The sequence below is a fragment of the Leuresthes tenuis genome, unplaced genomic scaffold (genome assembly GCF_036924035.1).
Source record: "Leuresthes tenuis unplaced genomic scaffold, fLeuTen1.0.hap1 SCAF_10, whole genome shotgun sequence".
Classification (NCBI taxonomy): domain Eukaryota; kingdom Metazoa; phylum Chordata; class Actinopteri; order Atheriniformes; family Atherinopsidae; genus Leuresthes; species Leuresthes tenuis.
In genome coordinates, this window is record NW_027325364.1 from 14099005 (window position 1) to 14113067 (window position 14063).

General features: G+C 42.8%; 1 protein-coding gene across 1 annotated transcript; it reads right to left on the reverse strand.

The window, feature by feature from the left end:
- Nucleotides 1-4126: 4126 nt before the first annotated feature.
- Nucleotides 4127-13226, reverse strand: LOC140316438 (phosphatidylinositol 4-phosphate 5-kinase type-1 alpha-like). Its single transcript, XM_072394271.1, has 16 exons — nt 13134-13226; nt 10203-10237; nt 9570-9662; nt 9231-9361; nt 9005-9122; nt 8373-8525; nt 7432-7731; nt 6614-6849; nt 6437-6520; nt 6287-6335; nt 5939-6023; nt 5666-5836; nt 5398-5530; nt 4877-4939; nt 4659-4758; nt 4127-4576 (listed from the first exon to the last, which is right to left on the reverse strand). The coding sequence occupies exons 1-16, from the start codon at nt 13177-13179 to the stop codon at nt 4574-4576; spliced, it is 1800 nt and encodes a 599-aa protein (XP_072250372.1). The 5' UTR covers nt 13180-13226; the 3' UTR covers nt 4127-4573.
- Nucleotides 13227-14063: the final 837 nt, after the last annotated feature.

Below are 14063 nucleotides of genomic sequence, written 5' to 3' on the forward strand. Positions count from 1 at the left end.
TTGAATAGACTTGGACAATTTAATGTAAGTGGACAGTCAAAGTAAATATTTCTGCCACAGAGTGAAATGTCCAAAAGAAAAAGTGAGAGTATATATTTTTTTCCATCGGTCTGAATGGGGAAAGAAGAGAGGATACCAACATATCTGAATGATGAATGCCTCTAAACACTCATTTGTGCATGTGGTGCTTCATACATTATGACAAAATGTTTGTAATATCTGTATGAAGTTTACTTGCATTGACTGTAACAGCATGTAAATAAGTAAATTGTTCCCTCTCCTTCCATTTATTGCAGCATTTTGTTAAATAATATGTCCTCTAACAATGATGAACGTTTCTTGAGATCTGAGTTTATTAAAACAATTTGGGTTTCATACAAAAAGGACAAGCAGTGCAGTAGTGTGGCAAAAAAATTGTCATGTGCTTTGGATTCCTCTTTGTTTTTCCAGCTGGGCTAGAATTAGAAGTCCTACTGGTGAAAGCAGAGCAAACATTTATCACAGCTTTAAGCAGGTCAAACACCCCGCAGCTGTAGCCAGTCTACAAGGTAAAACATAATTTGTATATGCCAGTTTTTTTTTCCAAACAGAGACATTTGTGCTGTATTTCCTCCAACTGTTCAAATCTTCCGGTCCAAATACAACAACCACTTTCACTGAGGTGTAATGTTCTCTTTTATGGATGAAAATGATCCATTCTGTTGCCTGTATACAGCCTGAAAACTCATTTCCACTATGTTCATTGAAATAATACACTTCCTTCACTGACACAAAAATCGGACTTCTTGAGCTCTCAGATGGAAAAACTTACTTTTCACGATGATAACTGAGGCACGGTAACGTTCTTTGTGCATTAAAGCTTTTTCTCGAAACATTTCAAAAGATTTTTCAACTTCAAAAGCAGAATTGCAGTTATCTTTGTTTTATAATGCATTTTGACTCAGTCTGTTAATGCTTTCCCTCGCTGCTCTTCCTGAGCGCTCAGCTGCTCTCATTGTTCACGTTTGCAGACCCGTCAGGCAACGTGCTCGTCTTCCCCAAGGAGACCAAAAATGTGATCATGTGAAACTCTACAGTATCTAAAAGGCCCATTCAGCTCTCTGCCTTTGTGCTCTTTAAGATCAGGAGCTCATCAGGATGCATGCAGCAGAATGATATTCAGGTGTCCTCTTCCTCCAAAGACCTGGAGCTTTGACTAATAGGTAGCCCAGTTGTGGGTGGACGGCAAGCCAAGCATCGAGAGGTTCATGGACTCTGGTCAGCCCAGCGGCAGAGTGTCCGGCTTCATCCTGGGCCAGGTGCAGGACACCTACAGTGAAGGTTTTGGTGCCAAACAATCTTGTATTGGTGTGATTTTCAACTCCACATGTGGGACTATGTCCTCTCTCCAGGCAATGTGTCCAACTGAAGAGCCCCGGAGTGTGAAATCTTAAAGAGAGCACCGTGGTAGAGGGTAGAGCAAGAAACCTTTTCAATCTATTAATTTCAGGGTTTAAACAACTCAAAAAGCAAATTCAATATTCTTAAGAATATTTAGTATTGCTTCCAAAGCCTAAAAACAAATGAGTAACACATAAGCAGACCAAAACAAAGATTTAGAAAATATGTTTATTCCTTCAAAGTCAGGCATGAAAACATCACCACCACATAACTGAAACATGGCAGGAGGAACAGGCAGCACATGTTGCATGAGAAGGCATTTCCGTGACTCATATGTACATATACACAGTTTATACACAGTAAAAATATAGTAATCGAAGCATATAGGACAACCAGCAATGTTGGCTAATGAGCCATGTGAAACATTCATGTAGAAAAAGAATGGGAGATTAACAACCCAGAATCATTATGGAGAGAATAGATCTATCATATCACAACCTACACATGAAATATAAAAAGAGAAATTGTCAGTCTCCCTTTATAGGCAATATAAGCTATAAAGTTTCAGACAGTCCTTCCGTCAGTATACAGTTTACTTACAATCAGCTAAAATACTTAATACATGTTTCATGACCTCAGCCTACAGCAATCAATCATATCAATAAATATACCTCTGACGGTGGCAGATTGTGGTTCATATTGCATTACTTCAAATTCACTGTAGTGTCTCCAACTGTCTGCACTGAAAGCTTTATGCACCAAACGATGTTCTTCTTGTGCTATGATGTGGTACAAAGCAAAGACCCAGCAGATCCAGCATCTAACCAGTACGATCCATCCAAAGAAGTAACTGAATAAAGTATCAAAATCCAGGCGTCATAAAATAGAATCTGGTGTATTTTCTCTCTTCTTTCTCTCTCTGATCAGAACGAGTTTCTCGGAGTGTTTTTCTTTGGTGGCCGTTTTGAGTCGCGGCCTTTAAAACGATCAATATGTAACATTTCAGCATATTAACGGAAATACTTATAGTACATCGACCCTACAACACAAAAGGTGGTAAACAGGGAGTTCTAAGCTATACCACAACGGTGGTAAAAAATAGAAGTTTAACAGGAATGTGGAGTTCAATTCTGAAATGTCTCAAGACTTTGAAGTAAACCAAATGCTTATTAAAGAAAAAGGAAATCCCAACAAGGACTGCTGACAGATACGGCCGATCAGACGGGAAACTGTTCACAAAAAAAAACTAACGATAAAACATCCAGTTTAACTGTAGAATCCTTAAAACCCGGTGTCATGACCACATCCAACGTGTCTCAGATCACTTCCATGTTACCCACACTGGACACCCGTGTATGCTGCTCTTCGCTTTTGTGCTATTCACATGTTTAGAATACAAAAGATTCAGTCCTCAATCCTCAACTCTGTGCATGTTATGAACAGATAGTTTTTTCCTTATTTTTATGTCGACGACTCACATCCCCTCCCCCTCCCCCCCTCCCCCCCCCCCCTCCCCCTCCCCCCTCTGCTGCATAGACCACATGTGCTCATCAAACACCGTAACAGTAAGTATTCCTTAAATGAGATGATGTCCACGTTTGCTACAGTCACAAGGTAGTGATTCGGATTTCTGCATCAGAAACCTTTTGTGGAGTCAAAGTTTCCTCCAGCCACTTCGAAGCTGCTCGTTTCGTGCCGTAAGCAAAGAGCACGGCAGCATTTCACGGCTGCTGATATTGGTCCACGGGTGGATGTGGGCAGGTGTCACTTCTGTAACCAGCAGAAACGACCAGAGAGACAGACATCCTTATGATGTGAGGAGAATGCAAATGAACAGCTGAGCTGACGAAACGCAGTCCCGACTGAATATGTGACGACCAAAAAGTGGATGGAGCTAGTGTTTCATCTAAAATCCTCCGAAACCGGTTGGTTGAGACGGAAAAAAAAAAAAGGCAGTTCAATGACATCAGCTGTAGTGATAAGGCAGGTTTCTATGTGCGACCAGAGCACTAACCTTGAAATAAAAATGTCAGTTATACGATACATGTTGGAGGGGGACGAACATGTAAAAGGCACAGACAAGACAGACGACACATGTCACATTCAAGTTATTACTACTCTATTAAATTAAAACGGCATATCCTGTCCAGCACATATGGCCACATCAGAGGGGGAGATTCAAGGTTGGATAAATGTGATCTGTAGTTTGAATAAGACACGTTTTTTTTTTTTTTTACGTAAGTAAGCAAAACATAACGTACATTCAGCAGTGGCAAAAAAAAAATCTGGGTAGCACCACGGTGGCTTCCAGAAGAATAACTTAAAACATGAAACAATCTAACGCATAGGTTTAATTCAACCCATGTCTCTGTCCTTTCAAAATATGACTTCAAGCTAATCCTGTACACCCCCACCATCAGTAAAGAGAAATGCATCGGCTGAAGAGTCAACAGCAGCATGGTGTTGATTGAATGATTTCTATTGATTATACTGTTAGGTTAGTTTCCCCTGCTGATGAGGAGTGCAGGGGGGGGGGCAATGAGCAGTACACCAGAGAGCGAGTCATGCAAATATGAACTCACTTAGACTGCAGGTGGACACAATGACTACTCCTCCCACGCGGGTTGTACCCTCCATGTGCTCTGAAGTGGGCGTGTTCCTGCTGAACTCCTCCCACTCACACTTCTTCACGTCGTGGAAAATGGGCGAGACGTTTGGGCTCTTCGCCTCGTTTTTTTTCTTCTTCTTTTCTTTTTACAATAGTCAACTCAATATTTTGTTTAGTTTGTCATCACAGCAAACACGCATGAAAGGAGATCTGTGTTTAGTCGCTGTGATGCTGCCACTTCAGGGTCATGAGCCCACTCTGGGGCAGCTGTGGACAAATATGGGCGAACGAGTGACCGTGATGATTGCTTTGAAAGCCCCCAAGCCGACCACGCCCTCGTCCTCTTCTCTCCTCTTTGTCCCAAAGTCCCCCCCGCACCTTAATGTTTCCATCCAGCAGCTCATGTATGTGCTGCAGACGGGACAAAACAGCAGAGGAGCAAAGGAGGGCCTGCAGTGGATAGATGACTCTCATTACGTTGGCCTTACTTCCGCCCACCAAACCGCGTCCAAACACACCTCGTCTTCGTCGATGGCACCGGGTTTGTTTTTTGTTCTTTTCTTTTTTTTTTGCGCGCGTTTGTTTTTACTGTGAAACAGAAACTACTTTTAGTAACCAACTAAAAATGATCACTTAAATAATAAACGTACAAATAATCATCCAGACTTACAAAACAGATGTTGGTTTCTGGGATGATGTCGGAGAGAGAAACAGCATCTTCGTTTCCGGACATGTTGCCCGAATTATCAGCAGCTTCTTCTGCCCCCAAACTGGAACAGAAATGTGACATTAAATGGGTTAAAATGGACCACATGAGCAAATAAAAAAGGCTGATTAGTTAAGCTGTATGGACTGACATCACTGTCTGTGATCTGTTGTGCTATGTACCTGTGGGAGGCTCCCTGGTCATAATCCGTATTTGCTGATTTGTGCACTTCAACTCCGACAGACCTGCGGAAGAAAGTCAGAGTCATACCTGAAGAAGTTTAAGGGAACATAAAAAAATAATTTTTCCTGCGATTAAAAGCAAATACTTGGATGTCTGAAGTCACTACAATCTAAACAGACTCCATATAAGACAACTCAGTCCATTTCTTTTGGGGCTCCCCTCGGTCTGGGCCATGTCACAAGCCCCAGCTCAAGCTTCAAGAGTTCTGTATCCGGTTTATAGTTGCACTTTAGCTCAAAGCAGTAGGACAGATTTCAATTAAGGCACAGTCTGCAGAGGTAAGAGGGGAAGAGAAGAGGAGTTGCTCTCTCCCATAGCTCTAAAAGTATGAGTTGTACTGTCTCAGAACTTTGTCAGAAATAAAATCCATAAGTCCTCAGAAAAGTATGTCAACTTCTGAAAAGAGGACATGTCTCTTTTAAAACAGGGTCAAAGGGTGATGAAGAGGTAACCGTCTTACCGTACGGGAGGAGAGGAGGAGGCAACTCCTGTGCTGCCTAGTGATGAGGTGGAGAGGTTGGCCTCACAGTCAGAAGGGTTCCCCGTCAGCGGAGGCGTCCTTGGAACCAGATCTGGTCTGCCTGACTGCATCCCTGAGAACAGTTAGTATAAAGAAGGAAAATGCCTCAGAATATCAACACCGGTATCCTCAATCTGGATGCAGACATGAATTAAATGAGGGTTGGATACAGTAAACCACGGATCTACACGGATGCAACAACTCTCACCGGTCTCAGCCTCCGACTCTGTGCTTTTAAAATGGCTGTGATAGACGAATCTGGAGTCCACGGCCGACTGTCCAGTTGTGTGGGAGAGTGGGGTGGGAGCCCCCAGAGTAGGGGCCCTCCTAAGTCCTCCCTGACCTCCGCCACGGCTCTTCTTGGACGGTGACGGTTTAACTGAAAAGGGAATTCCACAGTTAAGAAAATGATCCACACAGACCGCAGAATTTGTCACATACGACCTCAGTACATTTAAACCGCACACATATGCACGCTTACGTGGAATTTTCTTGAACACCGTGTTGCACATGAACTGCTGGAAACGATCTGCATAAAAGCCTGGTCTGTGAACTGAGACCGTGTCCTAAAAAGGGAAAATTACAACATGACAGTAACTACGATTCTCAAATTTACAAGTATGCCATAAAAACGGCTCCACACCCTTTAAGTTTGTGTGTGTGAGGATATTCTGTCCATTATGTTGCCAATCAGCAGTCATTTTCCTTAGTAAATCATTCTAGTTGAACAGTAAATACTAAATTATTCAGATTATAGTGCTGAATGATAGCAGTATGCCCACTTCTGCTGATACTTTAACAACAGTATAGAAAACATTCAAGCTCTTACCCCGTCATGGACTAAAGCTTTCCAGGAGTGCTCCAATTTCTTAATAAACCTAGAAAGAAATAATGCCATTTAGCATATCTTACACTTTTGCATGAGCTAATGAGAGAAGTGTTTTAAAGGAACTCATTGAAACTGCCCTGTGACGCCTACCTGTAGGACTGGAGAATGTCGATGATGCCAATGTAGATGAGCAGCCTCTCGCCTTTAGAACTGCGAACTGGAATACCTCCCATGCTGAAAAAAAAAATCAAGAAAACGACACGCGTCACAGCCACACTCTGCATTGCAAACAGCCGCTCAAACCCGGGTGCAGGCGGTAACACTCACTGGTCCTCTGAATCCAGAGCTCCCTTCCCCCGAGCCTCCCCCTGAATGGACTCCATGGCCGTGCAGTACAGACTTTTCTGGGCTTGTGGCCGACGCTGATCTGGAGTCACGGCGCCCTCCGACACCACGCTGTCCCCCAAACTGCCCCCGCTGCGCTCCCGCTCTCGACTCGCCTGGTCCATATTGTGGATGCCCATCAACAGGCTATAATCCATGATCTTGAAACTCTGCAAGAGCTGCGTGAAACATACCGATGCAATAGATCAGCTGGTGTGGACAGCGCACAGCAGACTTTTTCCAAACTGAAGAGCATTTAATAACATATAATCACACCAGCAGAATATAAAGAACTGAAATGATAAACCCTCAGTCATGTCAATCTGCTGTTTTAAGCCTGGACTTCGACACTGGAGTCAAAAGTGGCCATTTTTGGCTGGAGAGAGAGATCTCAGGATTTGCATCAGTGACAAACACAGGATAAATAAGACCAACAAACCAAAATGATGTACCAAATGAGGTATTCTGTGTCGAATGCTACGACGAGTGTCACAATTTCTGTCAAATTAAACAAAGCATTAGCCTGCAGTGTCACGGAAGAACAAGGTCACTGCAGCTGCTGCTCACTCTGTTGAACCATCAGCAGAATATCTAATAAATGCATTGATTTTCATACTGTAACAATCCCCTAGACACCTTGAAGTAATAACCAAATCTTGAATGAATTTTAACATTGCTGCACATTTATAAAGATGATAAAAAAATTCAAACACACTTCAGAGCACAAAACATGAATAAAAACCAGCCTCTCTGTGACCCACCAAGCAGTCCCTCTGAATAGTCTTGCACAAGGCGTTGTAGTTGTCTGCTTCCAGCAGCAGGCCGTCAGGCATGTCCTGGATGAAGTCCAGGTCTTTGTAAATGGGGACACCCTTTTCCCTTTCCTTAGGAGAAGCTCGCCTCTTGTAGGTGGAGCCTTTCAGGTCGTATTTGAGGTGCATGGGGATGTTTCGAGGCAGAAGATTGTTCATCACCACAATGCGGATATTCTTCCCGCCCGCCTGAACGCAATACAGTCCATAGAACTTAGGTAGCAGGGTGCGCTTGTTTTGGTTTATATTCTGGAGGGGAAAAGGAATACAGAAGACAATTAAAAAGTCACAATCCCATTATAATTATACCGATGCCTGCTTTAAGAAAGAATTAAAAGCTTTTCGAAGATGCAACAAAAGCTTAAACTTCTGTGACTTGCTTATGGATTTGAACTTTTATTCAACAGACACAAGAACAAAAGACATTGATTTTAATGTCTTCAGGGTCCAACTTTGTTTGGATGACAGTAAAACACCCCAAAACGTTTTGAGAGATGCATTAATACCAATGTGTGACATGTTTGGTCACAAAAGGACACAAATTGTAGCGGTTTTATAAGAGAAACCTGTCCATTCATGATTAATACAACATTTTTCTAAACTACTCAAAAGTCTGTGGTTTTCTCCTCTTTATGGTGCGCCGCACATTTCAACAGGAGACAGATCCAAGACAAATCTGGCACAAAGTGCCGAGCCGTGAACCATCCCTATCTGGAAAGATGGGTGTTTGTTCCTTTTATACTCAAGCAGACACCCTCACCTGTCACCATTTTATCCAATGACCGAAGAATCTCCCAGAAAACCCTCTTACAACTTTGAGTTGATTGATTTAAAGCTGATTAAAGTTGATTTAAATGACCGATTTAACCTTCAGATCCATTCAGACTCACCATGAAGTAGCCCGGCAAGAGTTTCTGGAGGAATTCTGCCTCTTTGTGTTGAACAGTCTTGATGATGAACTCATCGTCGCTAGAAACATAAAAGAGGGATCCGCTGGCTCCGGGGTTCGACAGCTCAATCAACGGCTCGTTACACAAAGAATACTGCAACGGAAAGAGATGTCTGCATCAGTATCGGGTCAGAACATTTGACTTTATATTGAGCTGATAAAGTTATGACACCACACCTAAGCTGCATTAAAGAAACACGTGTTTAAGTTTGAGAATGGCCCATATTGCCCAGTTACTTTTTCTTCAAGTTAAGAGAAAATTTAAATTGAGGCCTCACATTCATACAGAGGTGGCACAGATTCACACCCACAGTACAAACAATTGTGTCAGTATTGTAGTTAAAGCCACTAAGATCTTTAAAACTCTCTTATGACAACAGTTAGTACTATCAAGAGAATACTCAACCCTCATTCTTTATGTTTAACCCCCAAAAGGGTAAGAGCATTTGCAAAAAAAACAAAAAAAAAAAAAAAACAAGGTTAAAAATAAGAGAATGTATCTCCAAATACAGAAAGCTGTAACAATAGCTGCTGTTGGGAACATGGCAGGATGTGCTCTGCACAAGTACTGACCAGGTAGTCGTCGGGCCGGATGCCAAACAGTTCTCTGAAGTAACGGAAGGCGATAGGCGCGTAGGTCTTAAAGCGAAAGTCACTGTAGTGATGAGCGGGGGTCAGGTTGCTGCCCTCACTGCGGACACATGCCATAAAGACACAAACAGAGCAAGAGACAGAAGCCTGTATATAAGCTGTGGGAACTGAAAAAGAAAGAAATGAGCAACCTTTTTGTTTTACAAACCCGGGGAAGAAGATGCTTTCGACCACCACGAAGTCTTGCATGAGAACATCCCTTTCCGCCTTTTGGCTTAAGCTGCCAACTGTGTGAGTGATGCCCAGTTGGATTGCACCTTTTAAGGCAGACGATGTGGTCTGAAGGGGTCAGGGAGGGAAACAGAGTAAGCTCTGGAACAAACATGATTTTGCCCTTGTGACTTATGCCGTTTCACTTGCTATTCCTGGGCTTTGAGTTAGAGGAACTAATTATAGAACATAAACAGCACACATGTGGACCCACACACGGTGTTTTTTCCTACTTGTTGCCCGGTGCAGCGAACAACTGGTACACATCCACCCTCACCTTTTTGTACGTGGTCTCCCCAGTGGTGGTCTCAACGCCCCGGTGTCCAATGGTCTTCTTCATGCTCTGAGTTGTGCCTGAAGAGCCAGGCATCTGAGGAGCGAGACGGAGGGGGGGAATCAGACATGGTCTGGCGCATGCGGTTGTGTATGTACACACAGGGAGGACAAAGGGCCATGTGTGCAGTGTTTGAGCTTTAGATCATGCAGAGTAAAAACATCCTCACATGACTGTTACATCCTGATGTAACTAACCCATCAGCTGACAAGATACTGGACTTTTGGTAAAATTAAAATGGCAAGAATAAGGAAAGAAACTAATAAAACATCAGCCTGATGCTCATTGTGCATTTCCAACACTTACGTCTACTCTTTGTTATTAAGACATTTAGACCATTGATTTCATACTGCTCTGCCTTTAGGCAAAATAATTACTTTACTACTACTTCATTATGACTAACCACTACTTTTAGCTGTTAAAAATCAATTATTAGCTTTACTCATAAGTCCAATCTTCTATTTTCACAGTAAACCTTTAGTGACTTGTGTCTGAACCCGGTCTCCTTCCCAAGTTCAACATTTACATTACCACATGAATATAGGTTTTTTTAAAGCATTTAACCGACATCCTTACCTCTGCAGGGGCCATTTTTCGAATGCTGCTGGCCCCTGAAGACAGAAAAAAAAAACAATTAAACTGTGAAACACAATGCAAGGAAGGCCACGTCACGAGAATATAAAAGGAAAAGAGACATAAGGAAACACTAGATACTTTTGCTACGGCTCAACTTCATCAAGCCTGTCTAAATGTAAACCCATGCAGTCAGTGTGAAGTCGACGCTTGACTAAACTGGAAGCTTTTGTCATGGAACAATTTGCTTATGACTGTTTATTAAGCCCTCTGCTGGTTAATTATCAAGTCTATTTCCAGCATTGGCTGATGACTCTCAGGACTATGATGAGCCCAGGCCTAAATGTCTCCACAGTTACTGACAGTTGCACCCGAAACACAAGCTCCATGTGAGCTGGAACCGCTTCTCCCCTGAGCTCGCTGCTCCATATTCATCTGCTGCCCGCAGAACGTGTCAACATCACGGCATCCTTTTAGAAAATTGGTACAATTTCTGCCCCACGCCTATTTTGTGCGTCACAATAAATTTGCTTTAATCACTGGTATTAACACTGGTCAGCATTAAATGAAGCCTTTTAGAAAAGTCGACTAACAATGCATAAGCACTAAAGCTGTGAGGGTGCACATGCTGAGAGTTCATGCCAACACTCAGCATCAACATCTCTGGATGGGTGAGACATTTTGCAAGGAAAGCACACAACTGGGTCCTTACATAAACTTGCTGTAGAAACTTGCTACCTCGCCCACTGTGCGATCATCCCTCGCCTGTAACCAATAGCAACATCTGCTCCAATACAGTAGCGTCTTTGGTCAATGCATATACAAAAGACCGAGGGCTGAAAAGATGATACACCCGCAGTAACAGCCCCCGTGTGAAAAATCCATCCCATGCCCCGCAAATTCAATCCAGCTGAGGCACAGCAACAAGACATTTCAACGCAAGAAAGGTGCGAGCATTAATAACAAAGCGGAAACGCTGAAGTTCATGCATCTCGTCCCAGTTAACGGGGACACGGCGCGATCCAGCGGGAAACAATGAGCATCGGTCTGCCCGCATTCTCTCCCCATTATGTAAAAAGACACACGATGTCATCGCTACTCATGCAGCTTCTGCACACACACAGAAACACTCACGCACGCCCATGCGGGTACCTCGCTGCAACGCTCTCCTCCAGAACTGAGTCCTGATATCTGTAGAGCAGGAAATGGTTAGCCTAACTGGCTTACCCCACTGAGTAAGTGAGCAGCACTGAACAAATTAAGACAGACATGGAGATTATCCGATGCTGAAACAATTAGACACGTAAGCCACTAGATGAGAAAACATTTCCTCGTTCCAGCTCAGAAAGCCTGATGATTTGATCCAAGTTAATTCATTACTTGGCTGAGTAATCCACAATGATTATAATATATCTCTCTCTATATATATATATAGAGAGAGAGATATATTATCATAATTTCACCTCTAGTTTCATTATATTTTTCCCTCAAAGGTCAGTTTGGAGCGGGTTAATAACACACTATGCAGCAGATTTGGGATAGGAATTAAACTAACCTGATTACTTAACAATGACTTCAGCTCATCATTGGAAGGCCTCACGACAATAGACGGACCATCTGTTCCTCTCTGTATACTAAATAAGTCGCTGCCAGCCTTTTTTTTCCCAACAAGTAGCCTGCAGCTATGCAGTAATATGGGACATGCACTCTTTAAATTAATTTTCAGCCCGTGCAAAGGCTGTAAATATACTGGTTCTTGGCCCAAATTGGGAAACAAGGCCAATAAAAGCTGGAAGAGAAACCACATTTAGTTACCGTCGCTCAAGTCTGAGGGCATGCACTTGAATGCTACATCTTGTATTTGTACCATCTCTGGATCTCAGCCATGTTGGAGTGCTTTAAAGCCACTATTTTTAATTCACTGATTCAGACAGGGTGGTTACTGAGGGAAGAGCAACTCTGCTCTGCTCAGGGAGGGTAATAAGAGGAGCACTACTAAACGGATTAGTAAGATGCATGTTCTCATCATCTGCCCAATCCCCTGAAAATAAGAAACCTCTGACAGCACATGACCTGCCCACCATCAGTCTGTGTTTGTGTGGCCGGTGGAAAACCAAGTAGGACATAAACAACCAACGACGCACAAATCAGAACTATGTGATCCTTGATAAGGCTTTGATAGGGTGAACTCAGGGGAGTAAATACTTAAAGACGTTTCATTAACTCCATAAGCACGACGAGCAAAAGGTCGTGTATAACTCAGATAGTACACCATATTAGATGTGAAATCTTTGGCAGAGGCCATGACAAATGAAAAGTAGATTTCTGTTCTGTTTATCGTGGACGTGGACAGAAACAGACCGAGGAAGAGGAGGGTTGAACGGGAGATAAAGGCGAGGGGGTAACAGAAAAGCTACCGTTGACTTCCCATAGGTAAAAATGTCTGATTGATTTCCCCTAAGTTAAAACTGGTGTTTAGCACCGATCATCCTTGAACCTCTTGCGTGCAGTTGCTTCATTGCTGTACGAACACCATCAAACCTTAACGGCACAGCCGGCTCGGTAACGAACAATCACTCACTTTAGTCAACGTGGTCCCTGCGCTTTTTTTTTTTTGTCTTTTCTTAACATGCATTCAAAATCTAAAGATGACTCGGTCTAAACACAGTCTGTTTGGAGACCACACAATCGTGTGTCCAACAATAGCCCCACCGCTGCGGTTTATTAACGAGGCAGCTTAACAAGCTATAGCTATCGCTCGGTGCATTTGTTAGGCTGAAATCCTTAATGCTAACCTGCTAACTGGCTAAGCAGGACACGAGAGAGCTACAGCGACCACAAAACACCCCTTTCTTCGTTATAAAAACCTACAACGCTGTCAACATCTTCATTTTTTTTTTGCCAAAACACGAAGGACATCAATAAAGAGGGTACCTGTCGGGACTGCTGATCCCGAGTCTGCTGTTCCAGCAGTCGCCATTACGTTTTGACTGTTCACATCACATATAGCGCCGACAGTTGATTCTGATGCCCGTGTCGCAGCAGCACGGCAGCGCCCCCAGTGGACGGACGCGGAACGGTTTTAGTTTCAGTTTTCCTGTCGAGTCGATGTGCCCCCGCTCAAAGGTGTGGGGAAACGTTTCAAAATGTGATCAGGGCAAGAAACAGGGTTTATTTTTCATGTGCAATTTTAGCTATATTATCCAAACATAACTTTAAAAGATGCGCCTTTCAGTAACTATGCAATATTAGAAAATAATTCAAAATGACTGATCTGTGGATGGTAAATGCAATTCAACACTTGCTTTGATTTATCTGAGGTGACCCCCTTATGCAACACTAACAGCTGTATGCTTCTGGTAACTTTTAATTACTGATGAATGAATGAAGATTTTAGTCTTTTCACTTCCATACTTGTACCCTGTCCTTCAGATAGTTTTTTTCCTTATCATTGTTGACTAAGCACTCTATGTATAGATCGTGGTTTCTTACTGCACCCGTGCCTGAATGCTTTTTTTCTCACTTGTAAATTGTTTACCAGAAACGCTTCTGCTAAATGACTCAATATAAATTTAGTCCATTTGTCGCTACAAAACAGCTTAAACTTTGGGGAAAATAATTGGTCCGTTTCCTCACACAAACCTTCCCTTCAGCTCCTTAGACAACGTCTCCGTTGGATCAAGGTTAAGACATTGAAGTGACAAGTTGAAAACATTAACTCCTTCCCTCTTTATCTATACTTTGGTAGAATTTGCAGAACAATTTATAGACCACAGCTTCCTGCTTAGTCCAAGATGGAGCAAACACAGACCTAACTATGAGACAAACAATGCCAGTTCTGATCTAAACTTCCCTGAATTCATT